The sequence below is a fragment of the Ricinus communis genome, chromosome 8 (assembly GCF_019578655.1).
Source record: "Ricinus communis isolate WT05 ecotype wild-type chromosome 8, ASM1957865v1, whole genome shotgun sequence".
NCBI classification, from domain to species: Eukaryota; Viridiplantae; Streptophyta; class Magnoliopsida; order Malpighiales; family Euphorbiaceae; genus Ricinus; species Ricinus communis.
Window position 1 is genome coordinate 15,041,067 of NC_063263.1, and position 15,492 is coordinate 15,056,558.

The following is a 15,492-nucleotide window of genomic DNA, read 5'->3' on the forward strand; positions in this document are numbered from 1 at the left end:
GATTTCTTTCTTATTTTCCTGATACGGGTGATGAGTTTTAAGCTTTGTTTGTCATATCTTCAATGGCTTTTCTTCTTCGGTTTCGAAAGCTATGCTATACAGCTCTAGCTTACTATATAAAAAAAAAGCTATGTTATACAGAGTCTGTGAATTTTGAATCTTTTGAATGCAAGACGTGTGAAAAGAAAGAAGAATTTGTTGAAGCTGTTAGCAAACAAACTTATGAATCTCAAAAATGTGAGAAGAAGGAAGAAATTGTTGTTGCTCCTGCTATTAAAAGTGTCTTAGAAATTAACAAGAAAAGGACTAAAAGAAAGCAAAAAGAATGGGGTCGTATAGATAGTTGTTGTTGGATGATTGGGTATTTATGCACTGCATGGTGGCTTCTGTTGTTTTTATATCACTGTTTGCCAGCAACATTACCTGGATTTCAGGTACCTGAATCACCAGGAGCAAGACTTAAAAGAGAAGGTTTGATTGCTCAGCATCCGGTGGTTCTGGTGCCTGGCATTATCACCGGAGCATTAGAGCTTTGGGAAGGCAAGCCTTGTGCAGAAGGTCTTTTTCGAAAGAGACTTTGGGGTGGTTCTTTCTCTGAGATACTCAAAAGGTTTGCTTTGGAATTCAATCTTTTCTTTATATGAATATTTTTTTTGTAGTTATAAGCAATTCTGCTAATTCAATCTTTTTCTTTTCCCTTCTGTTCTTTCAACTTATGTTAATTTTCCATTGGATATGTGTTGGTTGAATCACCATTGCATTCCATTTGGGTTCACTTTAGAAGTTAGAGCCTGGACTCCATTTATAAACTTGTGTTTGAACTTGTTGGACCCATGATCACCTGTTTTTTACCTTGGGAGTTTGTCTTTCCATGATTTTGGTTGCATTTTCCTTTTCTCTATTTCATGAATATATACCTTGATTGGGTTTTTACTTGTATTTATAGAAGTTGTTTTGGAAATTTTAGGCCATTGTGTTGGTTGGACCACCTAGCTTTGCACAATGAGACTGGTCTTGATCCCCCAGGCATTCGAGTCCGCGCAGTTACAGGGCTGGTTGCAGCTGACTATTTTGCTCCAGGGTACTTTGTCTGGGCTGTTCTCATTGAGAATTTAGCAAAAATTGGTTATGAAGGGAAGAATTTGCATATGGCAGCATATGATTGGAGGCTCTCTTTTCAGAATACAGAGGTATATAGCTCTGATTCTCTATCAATCTGATGCAAAGCAGTATTAGTTGCTTTGACAAAAAAAATGTCACCAGTCGTCAAAATCTTGACTTGCATGCAAAAACAACTGATAATATAATGTACTTAATATAATAAACGATTTAATTTTTGTTCCCTTTCCAAAATTATGTAGTTTGAAAGTAAAAAACATACTTATATATATTATGACTTTTGATGGTTCTCTGCTCAAATTCCTGAGGTTTTTCTTCCCTAAACATAATTTTAGCAAAAGTATTACAAGTTTTTTTTTTACACTATGATCAATCTGAATTGAGTTTTAACTAATGAATTCCTAATTCGAAACAAACAGATTCGGGACCAGGCTCTTAGTAGATTGAAGAGTAAAATAGAGTTTATGTATGTAACAAATGGTTATAAGAAAGTGGTAGTGGTTCCTCATTCCATGGGGGTTATATATTTTCTACACTTCCTTAAATGGGTTGAAACACCTCCTCCGATGGGAGGCGGTGGTGGTCCAGGTTGGTGCAACAAGCACATAAAAGCCATCATGAACATCGGTCCAACATTTCTTGGCGTTCCAAAGACAGTTAGTAATATACTCTCTGCTGAGGCCAAAGACACCGCGTTCATCAGGTTGGTGTTTGCGATATTTCCCTCATGTTAGTTTGCTTGTAGTTAGGGAAACACTAAATCTTGATAGAGTGAAACATTGCAGTTAGAAGCGAAAATGTACTTGAGATTCATGTTGGTTGAGTTACTAATGTCTTTGTTTTTATTTTCATGTTTCTTTCCTAAGGTTTCTTAACAATTATTAAATTAAGAAAACTTATTCTTTTCAAATGCTTTTGTTTGATTGTGACAGAGCTATCTTACCTGGCATTCTCGATTCCGAAATTCTTGGGGTTCAGGCAATAGAGCATGTCCTGCGGATGACTCGAACATGGGATTCAACAATGTCATTGCTTCCTAAAGGAGGAGAGACTATCTGGGGTAATCTGGATTGGGCTCCTGAGGAACGAGAAGCTTGTGATTCATCAAAGAAGAGATATTTGCGCTCTATTAATGACAGCAACAGTGATGTGAAGAGAGGTTTTCAAGTGAAAGAATCAGTTAATTACGGAAGGATAGTTTCTTTTAGCAAGGCGGCAGCACAATTACCTTCCTCACTGCTTCCCTCTTTTGATTTGAAGGTATTATTCTACTATTTCTGAAAGTTACTGAGGTGATTACAGAAATTTTATTTGTTAATTTTTACGGCATTAATCTTGATTTTCTTGAGAAATCTAGGTGAGCAGACCTGTTCTGTCGATCTATAATCAGGCAGAACTGAGTGATATCATGCCCTGAGTGAGCATAACACAAAATACGAAGAAACTTCCTTTTCCGGTCCAACATTTAGGTTATCGATAAAAGAATGCAGCATTTAATCACATCTGATTAGGGCTGTTTCTTTTGAGAGTTTACAAGAACAAACCACATTGACCCTATTTACTGACATGCAGTGATCTTTCATAGTTCGGGAAGTTAACTCCATCAATTGTCAACTATTGCATAATGACACCTTAGAACTAGTAAGATCATGTTCTTTCAATAGAAATTATATATATGGATGATGAAAAATTGACATCAACAGGAATTCTTTGGAGAACATACCAACACGAGTTCAGGGTCATGTGGAAAAATTTGGACTGAATATGACGAGATAAACAGGGAAAGCATACGTAAATTTGCAGAAAATAAAGCTTTTACAGCTTCAACTTTTCATGATTTACTTCGCTTTGTGGCTCCCAAAATGGTGCAACGTGCCGGGGCTCATTTCTCTCATGGGATAGCTGACAATCTTGATGATCCTAAATATGAACATTACAAATACTGGTCTAACCCACTAGAGACGAGGTGAGCATGGAAATCCTTTAGTTATATGTATTTCCTTCATTTGGCATACATTTATTTATTAGATAGTTTATATGAATTCATGATTTTCTTGGATTCCTGTACTCTAGTTTACTGTTGTATCAATTTAATACTCTTGACAGCCGTTCATGATCTTTTCCTATTTGATTCATATATTTCCATTCATAGGACTGAAGATTGTTACATCTTTATATTTGGTGATGCATAAGCCTTAGGGGTTTAAGAGTTGGAGTAATGTTTCAGGTTGCCTGATGCACCAGATATGGAGATATACTGCTCCTACGGTGTCGGAATTCCCACTGAAAGATCATATGCGTTCAAGCTCTCACCCTCTGATAGGTGCAAGAGTATTCCGCTCCGAATTGATACCTCGGTTGGTGATAGTGGCTTCACAAATGGAGTATCTTTTGTTGATGGCGATGTAAGTGTGCCTGTACTGAGTGCCGGTTTCATGTGTGCTAAAGGTTGGAGAGGAAGAACCCGGTTTAATCCATCCGGTATTCGCACATATGTAAGGGAGTTTCAACACAAACCGCCAGGTAGCCTGCTTGATGGGAGGGGGACAGAGAGTGGATCGCACGTTGACATTATGGGAAATAATGCTCTTATTGAAGATGTGCTAAGAGTTGCTGCTGGAGCCACTGGCACTGAGATGGGAGGTGATAGGATTCATTCGGATATCTTGAGAATGGCTGAGAAAATAAACATTCAACTCTAATGGCATTAGATTATCAACCCTAAAGATAACAAGGATCGATCGATCAATTGGCTGTAAGGCAGTAAAGCTTAGAAAAGCGAATTAACTCCAGAATGAAGTTACTGCATTATGAGTTTATATGGGGGCTGTTCTTGCTTGGTGACAGAAGTGCTCTGGGAACGAAGGATGAGTACATAAGCAAGTAGAAAGCATAAGCTGTAGCTATGCAGGGAATTTCCTGAAGGAAACCAGAAGTGTTGGTTGTCCTGGTACTGAGTGAATGAAATTTGCCAAGCTGGACTGCCCTTTTTACATTTTTCTTCTCAGTGTTGCAAATAATTTCAGTTTCCGCAATCAAATAAAGGATCAATCCTGTTGTATTTTCTAATAAGGATCATAGCCTGTAATCTTTTTTTTTTTTTTTTCTTTTTTCTTTTTCTTGGAGAATCATCTAGTTAGGAAAAAAATAGAATTTCATATAAGATTTCTATGAAAAGAACATTTTGAATTTCAGGTTCCATTCTTGATCGCTATACCATTATTGATCAGCTTATTACCTTTCTATGTTAGTTTTTTGCTATTAAAGAATCTTAATAATAAAAAAAAATGATTTGGTTATTAAATTTAAAATTGAATCTCAATTTTTTTTAAAATAAATTATTATCGAAATAAAGTTATTTTTTATTTTTACTTTTTAACTTATTCAATCCTAATATCTACCAATTATTTTAAATAAATTGAAGTAGACATCAGTTTTTTTTTAAATCAATTAGATATCAATTAATTAATTAGTTTTAGTTTTTATTTTAAAAAATTAAGATTAAATTTATTAAAATAAAAAAATTTACTCTAATTTGATAAAAGGACTAAATTTTATTAATACTGAACTTTTTTTTTATATGTTAAATCCTTTGTACAGTTTAACTGAAATTAAACATTAACAAGGGAAATTTTATAATGAATGAAAATAAAATAAAACTTAAGTACTAATTAATTCGATTTTCTATTATTTTATGTCCCATTTCTTCCATTCTCATAATCAAGAATATGTGATATTAACGAGAGCAAATAAAAAGGAAAGCTCATCAATATCTAAAAAGAAATTCATTATATACTTAATAAAACTAAAATCTGAATGGAGAAAACTCAATGAAAATCAAAATATTATATATCTGAAATAAACTCGTTATATACTATTTACTGTAGACTTTTAAAATTGTCCTTTGATAATAAAATACCCTTTACATCAAAGTTTATGTATGCAATATTTTCTTCCCAATGTCTGGTCTAGGAAAAAAATAAGTACTGTTGCAATGTCTGTACATAAGAAAAAATATAAAATATTATTTTATAATCGGTAACAGTGGCAATATAATATATTTAAAATATACTAGTTATATACTCATTATATACCTTTTACCGTTTACTTTTAATTCTGTTTTATATGCTTATTGTAAATATATACATTTCGTATACTTGCATATACTCATTAATTCTCAATATATGAATTTTATACAACATATATATGAATACAACATTATTTAAATATTAATTTTCTACAATTTCATAATAAATACTTATTACCTGTCTCTATATACTCATAGTATATTTTTTACTGTATACTTTTTTCTCCTAATATGTATTTATTGTATACTCATTATATACTATTTACTGGAAGTTTTAAAACTTATTTTATATTTTATTCTAAACTATTTTTTATAATCTATTATTGATTTATTCTTTAATTTTTTTATATCAATATAATAGTCAATACAAGTACTTTATAGGATATATATCAATAACACATGAATTTGAATCTATTTTTGTAAAATTTCAAAAGGTATACTTATAGTATACCTTTGTATATTCGTTTTGTATAATTTTTTTGAATTTTCTGTAGATAATTTTTTATTACTTATTTATCTTTAGATCTGAAAATTTAAATTTTTTAATCATGTTATTCTACATGTAAATAGTTAAATAAATCATATAATATACCTGTTTTGAAAGATTTAAACAATAAAAAATAAAAAAGATAAATGAGATTAGATTACCTATTTTCATATTTGAATTTGATGAATATTTGTTGAAGAAGCTTTCTGTTTTTTCGTTCTATTGTTTATTAAAAATTATTGTCGAGATTTTTGATTGATTTCTTAAGATTTTGTATTGTAATCTTATCAGATTGAGTTGCTGCGATTTTATATTTGGATCTGTTGTTTTTGAGTTGAGCATGCGTGTTTTTCCTTATATTGTATAAAAGTAATTTTTTTTAGCCAACAGCGTATTTTTGTAAGTTTTTACATCTTGTGGTATAAAAGTTAGAAAGCTCTGTTTTTTAGGCATTCCTGTAAATTTTCCAACAAATATTAGCAAATCAAGCTTTGCCAATATGGGAGGTAATATGTACCATAATCTTGTTCTAAATGTGATATGAACATTTTGCAATTACTTTACTTATACTGGCAAATTCCAAGGAAAAAAAATGTTTGTCTGTTTTTTTTATTAAAATTTCTGAGAGCTGAATTGTGTTGTACATCTATTTATGATATTATGCCAGAGATTCGGCTGATGTGCATGGAATAACAATTACAAGAAAGTAAGCTCAAATAGATGGCTATCAAAGAAGACTTAACTCAAATTTCATCCAGAAATAAATACCTACTTGATCTTTCTAAGGGTGTTCACATAAGTATAACTCGAAAATGACACGAAAAGCTTGCGGAACCTGCATAATATAAAGTCACCAGACAAAAAGTTGAAAAGATATTCTGAGAAAGAAGAAATTTACTGGTAAAAGAAAATAAAAAGAGAGCATGTCGAGGATGATAAGAAACTCCATTATAAAGAACAGGAGCATAGAAGTACAAGATAAAGTAATGCCCTACAATCGAAAGAAGATTTTCATTTGAGCCAAATGGGAACAGAAATTTGTAAATAATGCAGAGAGAAAAGAATAAAGAAATGAATGAAAGGGAACCTAGTTGATCCCAACTCAAAATTTGATATTAAGTAGTTCCCAATTAATTTCCAGTAATTTGATATAGCATACGTACCAAACCCATTGGCTTGAGTGTGCTGCCATTGCATGAAAGCTCTTCTCAGGATGCATATTTAGCAAGCAATGCATTGTTCCATTTTTGTATTTCATAGCTGATAGCATGGACAACCAAATATCAATTGGTCCGCTGTACTTGCGTAAAATGTTCGTACTGACCTGAAATCAATGGGAAGGGGAATTAAGAAATAATGAATGGAATCTCAAGTCTCAACTAAGCTGGCAAATGCATGAAGTTTTACTTCACAAAATGGAGGTGTTCAAGATCCAACAAAAATGAGCCAACCCTGAATTCTTAGTTTCTAACATGAAATGGTTGGTTTTGGTTTCTAGGTTTTATCAAGACCTTAAGAAATAAATTCCGCATATTGAAGTATACTTGAGCCCATGAAAGCTGATCTTAGCTAATCTAGCTGATCACTTGTAAAAGTCTAAAAGGTGCCATTTTTAGGTGCTCTGCTAATGCCCTCAAAATTATAAGTGTTAGATGATTTTTTATCTTTATTAAGTGGATTGGCTACTGTTACAGTGGACTTTCAGTTCCTAATGATGTAGTGGCAGTAAAGTTATATTTCCTTCTTAAATTTGTTTGTGAATCCCACTATTGAAAGGTTTCAGTTAAGAAATTGGATAGTCAAGTGAAAAAAGAGCTTTCAAGTCCAACAATCTGAAGAAAACTAGTCCATCATTTAACTGAAAACCAATCTGATGAATCCAATAACAGCCCTCTACCAATCCACCAACTTACGTAAAACATCCACAGGAAAGCAACATCATTCTTGTATTATAGTAAAAAAAGAAATCTAAACTAGCTTTCAAAAGCAAAACAGATTAGAATAAAAAAAAATCTCTCGTTAAGTCCGCTAATTGTTATGAATTTTTAGCCACAACAATACTTTGCTGAAAGAAATTAACAAACCACATAAACCAGACACAAAAATGAATAGAAAGCTGAAGATTGAGAACCACTTACAAGTTCCCAAGCTTCAATGCTTCTCTGGAAGTTTGCATGCAACAGCTTGCTGCATATACAACATAGAAGTGAAAAGGGACACTAGTTCAATAAATTCTGGAGTGCAATTGCACTATTGTCAAAGAGACAAAGAATACGATCAAATCAGAAATGTTTCCATTATCAGGATGATAAGATACTGAGCATAAATCGCAAGTTCATATAACTAATTGGACTTTTCAATATTAACTTAAAGTAGTAAAGTGTAAACATGTTAAAATTTAGTTACATGTTTATAATAAGGCTGCAAAAGATATTCTTTGAGCATAAAATGCTTAAAGAACGCAGTATTTCTCTTACCTTACACCATAATGCACATCGCAATGATTACAATGACCTGAAATGCCATGTTTATCAAATGTAATAACCTGAAAAAGGAACAACAACTGATCATATCGAATCAATTTAATATGGAAGGTAAAACGGCAGCCACAGGGCATTGATAAAAGTAAAAAAAACTAAACAAGAATATTCACGTAGAATATATGATCCCCTGTTAAGTAAGTAGGTACACTGCAGGAAATTAATTATTCTCTTATTCACGGTCCTATTTAAAAACTTCCATAACTAATTTCATAAAGATGGTTTGGATAGAAAAAATCTCCTCTATCCTTCCTACAACTAAAAATCAACCAATGGAACCATAAATAGATGACTTTATAGAGATCATGGAAGCAACATGAAACCCTTCCTCATAATTTCTTTACCATTTACAAATCCACAAATCTTAAAGAACACCTACTAGTCTGAATATATTTATACAGAGCATAAAACTTACCACATCAATGTCATTGGTAGATACCTCCTCTTCCATGATCTTTGCCAAGAAGTTATGGTCCCAAACTTGGCCAAAGCCATCCTAAATAATTATACTACATCAAATTAAATATTCATTGAGACATAATTAAGCTTAAACTACAGTACATGAATTTTACTTTCCAAAACATTAGATCAAATGAACCTGCAAATTAGGATGGTCCAGAACCTTCACTTGTTGAAGTGGAACCTGCATTAGTGAAATCCTGAGCTATATAACATAAGACTTCAAGTAAACAACTTTAGAAATTTTGGTTTCTGACATTGTCCTTTTACAATGAAATAATCCATAACTTAAAATCCCAATCCATTATACGATTGATATAGAATGGGTTATCTGATCAATTATCATGTGCATTGAAAGCTTTATAGTTAGCTAATCTTAAATCTTAAACCTTTAGAATACATATACACACACCTTCAGGATTACACAAGCCTGGTAGAGCTCATGCTTTCTAGCATTTCCCAAACCATCCGCATTACCTGTATTAAAAATGTAACTAGAAAGTTAAATAAAATAGAAAAGCATTCCCAGAAGCAACATTTTACAATTAAACCTATAGTTTATTTGATCATCAGGTTAGTTTTTCTTTTCTTCTCCCTGTTTTTCCTCTCCCTATCTATAATACATCCTCATTCTGATGTAGGAGTTTTTAATCTGTTGTTTACATGGAAGGTACTCGCATTAAAAAAAGAAAAAGCTTTGTGAGACTATTAGATCCCAGAGAATTACAATATTTAATTCTTGGCCATACACACAAGAGAGCACATTTCTAAATGCAAAAAGTATACTGATTAAGACACATGCAAATGGAAGGAATTACCAATTGATAAACATAGAATATAAAGATTATGCCCTCCTGAAATCAGATAGTTTATTGTTGGAGAAAAGAACCTGTAGAAATTTAACATAAGGTAAAAGAAAAGCATAAAATAACACCAGAAAAAATGAATTCTCCTGAAGACCAAACACATTAATGTTTGACAATTCTATAATGAGCAATTATCATGATTGTTTCACGCAAGATAATGTTTCAGCCATCAAAGGTAAGTCCCCCTGGAGATGACAACTCAATTAATTGCACCTAATAAGATATTATGGAGAAGTGAGTGTTTCTGAACGCAAGATAAAGTGCACTTGAGTGGAATCAAGTTTTCTCGGATTGATCAGCAATATTCAGATACAACACATGCCACTACACTATTCAGATAGGATCATGAAAAAATTTAAAGCAACTACATAAATAAATAACATAACAGCTTACATAGATTCATCATCAGGGTGAGCAATAACCAGCAGGACATTTTTCTTACAAGGCGCTGCACCTGACCCAAGTGGAAAAAAAAGGTGTGACATTTAAACTGATATGAAACAAGTAGAAGGAAGCAATAATATGAGAATAATCATAAGATAGATTCACCATTGTTTAGAAAAGATATCTTGGGACTTGAGTTAGAAGAAATATGGAGAATTTTGCATAAAGAAGCTATCCATATTACAATTAGAGACAGCAAAATCAAAAACCATCCCATCTGGTAACTACCTGCATCAACAATAGTAGCAGTCACAATACGCCAATCACTAGCTAAAAGTCTAATGAGTATTTAATCAAACACTTTAAGTTCAAATATAACAAGAGAAAAAGTTGAGATCTTTGCGATAAAATATGTAACTTTCTCAATTCAATTCACAAATAACAAACCCATAACTGTCTCAGTTCAATCTCTAACCATTTGAAACCCAAAAAACTCAAAAAGGTTCCTTTACAAAAGCTATGCAAGAATCTCGAAATTGAATGAAATTTAAGAATTTCTGAGATAACTGCAAAATCAAACGATTGCAATCAACCTTCAATTTCGCGTGGAATCCAAAAAACGTGTCGTTTTCTTTTTATCAAAAAATTTGAGTGATTCTTTCCCTCCAAATACCTGAAGCAGTAGTACGTATTAACATCAGATGAGCTCTTTTTAGGACAAAATTGATACAAGAGACGACATGTCAGGATCTCATGTGTCCTTGTCGTTTGTTGTACAGTTGGTTATGTTTACAAATCACAGTTGTTTAAAGCCCAAACGACATGATCGTTTAATGAATTCATTATCAGTTTATTATCTGTAAAATTTTTCACCAATAAATTTCCACTTTACATTAATGGATTCTAGATGATAACAGTCGAACTCCAAACCTATTCCAATTGGCACAAACAATACCAGGAAAATTTGAACGAATATAATGTGAATATATTGTCAATTTTAATTTCATACCATCCTTTCATTCATTATTGGAAATGTATATTTTCCACAAGTAAATTAGCAGCAGAGCAAGTGTGACATCAATTAAGCAGGAAGCAAAATAGCAAATAGCATCTTTGGAATCTGCCAAATCAAAGTATGAAATCAAATGGACAAAAGTGCAAGAAACCACAATTTTCCTTTTTGTTCCACAAGGAGAAGTTAACTCTAGTAAATAAAAAGAGGGCAATTTGGTTTTCCATAGGTCCTCCACTCCTTAGTCTTTTGAGGAGTGTATATCTATTTGAACAAAATTATAATAAAAGGGCAGACCCTTATTCAAGTCAGTGGCCAATTTTTCAGAAGAGCAGCTGGTTATCTGAAATAATGTTTTTGATAGTGACTGAAGAACTGCTAGTGTAGTAAACAAGGGCACATGGCAAAGGTCTAAATTTAAGTGCCATCTTTTTTTTTCTTTTTCTTTTTTCTGTTTAAGAAAAAGGAGGGTATCCTGGAAGCTAGTACAGCTAAAAGAAAAAACAAATGCCATTAAGACACTCAAACTCCGTTTTAGTTGGAACCACTCCATTAGTTTAGGATTCCAGCTTTTCTGTTTTTGATAATTAAATCCATATTTTCTTGATTGAAGTGTCAATTTGGATATATTCATGGGAAAGACTGGACTGCAAGAATTAGCATGTTTGTGATTTTACTCAAAAACAGCCAAATTTACTAAACACAGTTGATAACTTGAATTAGAAGTGGAAGGCAAAGGTGGTGAACATTAGCCAAAAATACAATCAAAAGAAATGTGACTATACATTAAACAGAGAAGACAATTTGCTTAGTGTTGGACACTTGACCTACTCCATTAAAAGTTATATTGTAACTTGGCTAAAGCTAAGAAAAAAATTATGCGAAGTCCTCTTTTCTTTTTTTCTCTTTTTTTTTTTTTTTTCTTTTACCTTTTGAAAAACCATTATGATTATATGTTCTCTTGGAATTGTTGACGTGCACTATAAATTCCACTGCCAAGTTACCAACTTTCATACTCTTCCCTCTCTCTCTCTCTTACACAAACACACACCTAAAGCAATCATGCAAATGAACAAGTTCAAGATTATGGACTTGTCAAGTTCTTTCTCTTCTTTGTTTCTTGTTATTGCTTTGATGTTCATTGTGGCCAATGGTCAGCCTCTTGTCCCTGCGATGTTCATATTTGGAGACTCTGTTGTTGATGCAGGCAATAACAATCATCTTTACACCATTGTAAAAGCAAACTTCCCTCCTTATGGTAGAGACTTTGCCAATCACAAATCAACTGGTAGATTCTGCAATGGAAAACTTGCATCTGACTTCACTGGTATTATACCTCAAAAACCCGTCATAGACAGTGACTAGATCACTCATTGCTCCATGCAAATGAGAGTTTTGCCTCCAATTGTAATTTACTACCAGCACTAGTCTCATGTAATCTTTACTAATTGCTTTTATTTGGTTAATTAAACAGCTGAAAACATAGGCTTCACTTCTTATCCACCAGCCTACCTTAGCAAAGAAGCTGAAGGCACAAACCTATTAATTGGTGCCAATTTCGCATCTGGTGCTTCTGGTTTTTATGATTCCACAGCTAAGTTATATGTAAATTCCATTTGAATGCATACTGAATACTCTCTCTTTCTCTTTGTTCCTTTCCATCTGTTACTCTTTGATGATCTATTTTGGTGGTGTAGCATGCAATTTCATTGACTCAGCAGCTAGAGTACTACAAGGAATACCAGAGAAAGATAGTGGGAATTGCAGGGAAATCAAATGCATCATCAATTATATCTGGAGCAATCTATCTTATTAGTGCTGGAGCTAGTGATTTTGTTCAAAACTATTACATTAACCCTTTTCTCCACAAGGAATATACACCTGATCAATTCTCTGATATTCTCATGCAATCTTATTCGCATTTCATTAAGGTCTCTTTTCAACATATATACATTAATTACTTTTGCCATTCTTCAGTTGTATGATAGTAATAATCAATATTGGGTTTTTGCCTTTGCTAAAGTCACATTTTGCACAGAATTTGTATAATCTGGGAGCTAGAAAAATTGGTGTGACAACATTGCCACCCCTTGGATGCTTGCCAGCAGCTATTACGATATTTGGTTCTGATAGCAATGATTGTGTGGCCAATTTAAACCAGGATTCGGTTTCCTTCAACAATAAGCTAAATGCCACATCTCAAAGCCTGCGAAACAAGCTTTCAGGCCTCAAATTAGTCGTTTTTGACATCTATCAACCTCTTTATGATATTGTCACAAAACCTTCTGACAATGGTACCTCAGAAATTGAAACTACTCTGACTTGGAAGTTTTTGAAGTCAGGTAACACTCATTTTATTCTGATAATTTGTGTCTTGCAGGATTTGTAGAGGCAAGAAGAGCTTGTTGTGGAACAGGTTTGTTAGAATCATCAATACTGTGCAATTCCAAGTCTATAGGTACTTGCAAAAATGCATCTGAGTATGTATTCTGGGATGGTTTTCATCCTTCGGAAGCTGCAAACAAAATATTGGCAGATGATTTGCTTACCAGTGGCATCTCTCTCATTTTCTAATAACAATCATGCTGGAAGACTATATATATATATATATGCACTTAATCATTTCTCTACATGGGATTGTGACTATGGTATAAAAGTTTGTCTATCTTGCTTAATTTACCATTGGAAACAAGAGATTACTTGTGCAAAACTTGGAAGTGAAACTGTCTTTTTATTTGAACTATGTAACTTCATTTTGTGCAATACTCTTATGTAAATTGACTATCAATGTAATAAGACACTTTGCTTTGAGTTTATTTTCTTATATTGCAAATTGCAATCTCATATGGCATATGAATGTATGGATTTCAATGACAAAATATGGCAGCTAATCTTTTCATATGGAACTATTGAAACTTATAGAATAAAACAAAATAAATTTTTTGGGAAATGTTCCTTATGATATGATCCATGCATGTTTGAATATAGAGCTTTTATAGTAAAATTTTTCTACAGTGACACTCTATATAAGAATAATTTTCATATAGTGATAAAAAATATTATAATTCTAATTTGAGCTAGTTATAAATAAAAATAAATTCTTTATTATATTAAATTATAGATTTTTTAAGTCCGGCCTTAAAAGAAATATTTCTCTATATAGTAATATTTGCATATATAATTTTAAAAAATATATATTATGCTATTATCTTACTATAATATTATTTTATCTCATCGATTTTATTTATATAATATGTTAAGACATATATATATATATATATATTATTTATAATTTTTATTATTTTATTAATAAAATTAAATATTAAATTTTAAAAAAATATTACTCAAACTTACTTTCATTTAGTTATTATCTTTTCATAATTATAAATATCACTGTAAAAATTTTACTATAAAAGGATGCAGCTTTTTGGGCATTATCAATGATATCTAAAAGTACAAGGAGTGCCACAAAATAAAAAAAATAGTGGGAATAGCAGCGCTGTCCATTCACTATTCAAGTAACACGAAGCGAGAGAAATGGACTACAGTTTAGCAGCGCTGAAGCTGCTATGCGTGCAGCTAAAAGACGCCCGCGAAACTTCTTCTCAAAACGCATTAACTCTAGGCGGCATTCTCTTCCAACGCGCCTGGTTACAGGGCATTTTGGTCTTCAACGACGGCGATGGCAATCTCATCCTCGATGACGGTACCGGTGTCATCCACCTTTCTCTCTCCGGCGACTTCCGTCTCCGCCGCTGGGATTTAGGTTTCTTTCCTCTCCCTCTCTCTCTCTCTCTCTCTCTCTCTCTCTCTCTCTTTCTTTTTTGAGTTTCTGCATCTCACAACGTTAATATTAAAAAAAATAGTTAATTTGGTGTTTTGTGTGTAGGGATGTACGTTATGGTGATCGGTGGATATTTTGTCCGTACGGGTGAAACGCCTATAATTAAGGTACTTTGTTGTTTTATTATTATTATTTTTAACTCCTGCCATTAAAGGACATACTGATTTTACAGTGCAATTTCAATATTTTTGGTTAATGTGTCAATAAATCAGGTCCATAAAATTGTTGATCTTTCCGCATTTCCTGATAGAGAATCCATGTGGTATCTTGAAGTCATGGAGGCTTATAAGCTATTCTATCAGCCTTTGATTGAAGAATTCATCTGAATCTATCTGCTTCAATTTTCCTTGTATAGCTACACTGCAAATGACAGTAATTTCTTTACTGAATGAATGAGTTTAATTTTGTTCTATCTTATATTCTTTTTATTAGATGAAGGCTGAGTGCGGAAGGATTAATATGCAGTTCTAATTTTTAGCTTATTGCATCAGATTATAATCATGCTTCCTTTTCCTGGTACTTTTTCGATCATGCAGAAATAATTCTCAGATTATGTATAAAATTATCACTAATATGCAGTCAGCTAAACAATTTTAATCCGTTTTGGATGGGAGTCTTTTCAAAACTTTAATGGTTCTATAAAATTTTAAAACTGAAGAGATTATAGTTTAAAAAAATTCTATATTAAGTTCTA

General features: G+C 32.5%; 4 protein-coding genes across 10 annotated transcripts; 3 read left to right on the plus strand and 1 right to left on the minus strand.

The window, feature by feature from the left end:
- Positions 1–353: 353 nt before the first annotated feature.
- On the plus strand, positions 354–3,821 carry LOC8266990 (putative phospholipid:diacylglycerol acyltransferase 2). The gene is given in 6 exon segments (NM_001323718.1): positions 354–610; positions 968–1,190; positions 1,539–1,822; positions 2,052–2,379; positions 2,823–3,085; positions 3,347–3,821. Coding segments are annotated over 6 exon segments (1,830 nt in total).
- Positions 3,822–6,277: 2,456 nt separating this feature from the next.
- Positions 6,278–10,766, minus strand: LOC8266989 (N-acetylglucosaminyl-phosphatidylinositol de-N-acetylase). 6 transcript variants are annotated; one of them, XM_002527386.4, is made up of 11 exons: positions 10,616–10,766; positions 10,108–10,230; positions 9,952–10,012; positions 9,511–9,581; positions 9,105–9,169; positions 8,832–8,876; positions 8,649–8,729; positions 8,171–8,238; positions 7,832–7,880; positions 6,857–7,017; positions 6,278–6,528 (listed from the first exon to the last, which is right to left on the minus strand). In XM_002527386.4, exons 1-11 carry the CDS (start codon positions 10,638–10,640, stop codon positions 6,462–6,464), a joined length of 816 nt encoding a protein of 271 aa, XP_002527432.2. In that variant the 5' UTR covers positions 10,641–10,766; the 3' UTR covers positions 6,278–6,461. The 6 variants fall into 6 exon arrangements, with proteins under 6 accessions (XP_002527432.2, XP_048233520.1, XP_048233521.1 ...); XM_048377563.1 differs by having other exon boundaries at positions 10,536–10,707; XM_048377564.1 differs by having other exon boundaries at positions 10,108–10,226; positions 10,536–10,630.
- A 1,152-nt stretch (positions 10,767–11,918) lies between these two features.
- Positions 11,919–13,770, plus strand: LOC8266988 (GDSL esterase/lipase At5g22810). 2 transcript variants are annotated; one of them, XM_015724348.3, is made up of 5 exons: positions 11,919–12,281; positions 12,429–12,559; positions 12,652–12,885; positions 12,978–13,248; positions 13,335–13,770. In XM_015724348.3, the coding sequence occupies exons 1-5, from the start codon at positions 12,017–12,019 to the stop codon at positions 13,526–13,528; spliced, it is 1,095 nt and encodes a 364-aa protein (XP_015579834.1). In that variant the 5' UTR covers positions 11,919–12,016; the 3' UTR covers positions 13,529–13,770. The 2 variants fall into 2 exon arrangements, with proteins under 2 accessions (XP_015579834.1, XP_002527431.1); XM_002527385.4 differs by having other exon boundaries at positions 11,929–12,281; positions 12,993–13,248.
- A 618-nt stretch (positions 13,771–14,388) lies between these two features.
- Positions 14,389–15,210, plus strand: LOC8266987. The gene is made up of 3 exons (XM_015724361.3): positions 14,389–14,720; positions 14,844–14,905; positions 15,011–15,210. The coding sequence occupies exons 1-3, from the start codon at positions 14,492–14,494 to the stop codon at positions 15,122–15,124; spliced, it is 405 nt and encodes a 134-aa protein (XP_015579847.1). The 5' UTR covers positions 14,389–14,491; the 3' UTR covers positions 15,125–15,210.
- The last annotated feature ends 282 nt before the right edge of the window (positions 15,211–15,492 follow it).

Coding starts and splice junctions, on each gene's coding strand:
- LOC8266989 (XM_002527386.4), bottom strand. CDS start 10,640: ATGTTAATACGTACTACTGCTTCAG. Junction 8,877..9,104: donor AGGCTTGTGTAATCCTGAAG/GTGTGTGTATAT, acceptor TCACTAATGCAG/GTTCCACTTCAACAAGTGAA. Junction 7,881..8,170: donor GATGTGCATTATGGTGTAAG/GTAAGAGAAATA, acceptor TTGTATATGCAG/CAAGCTGTTGCATGCAAACT.
- LOC8266988 (XM_015724348.3), top strand. CDS start 12,017: ATGCAAATGAACAAGTTCAAGATTATGGACTTGTCAAGTTCTTTCTCT. Junction 12,282..12,428: donor ACTTGCATCTGACTTCACTG/GTATTATACCTC, acceptor TTAATTAAACAG/CTGAAAACATAGGCTTCACT. Junction 12,886..12,977: donor CTTATTCGCATTTCATTAAG/GTCTCTTTTCAA, acceptor CCTTTGCTAAAG/TCACATTTTGCACAGAATTT.
- LOC8266987 (XM_015724361.3), top strand. CDS start 14,492: ATGGACTACAGTTTAGCAGCGCTGAAGCTGCTATGCGTGCAGCTAAAA. Junction 14,721..14,843: donor TCTCCGCCGCTGGGATTTAG/GTTTCTTTCCTC, acceptor TTTTGTGTGTAG/GGATGTACGTTATGGTGATC. Junction 14,906..15,010: donor GTGAAACGCCTATAATTAAG/GTACTTTGTTGT, acceptor TCAATAAATCAG/GTCCATAAAATTGTTGATCT.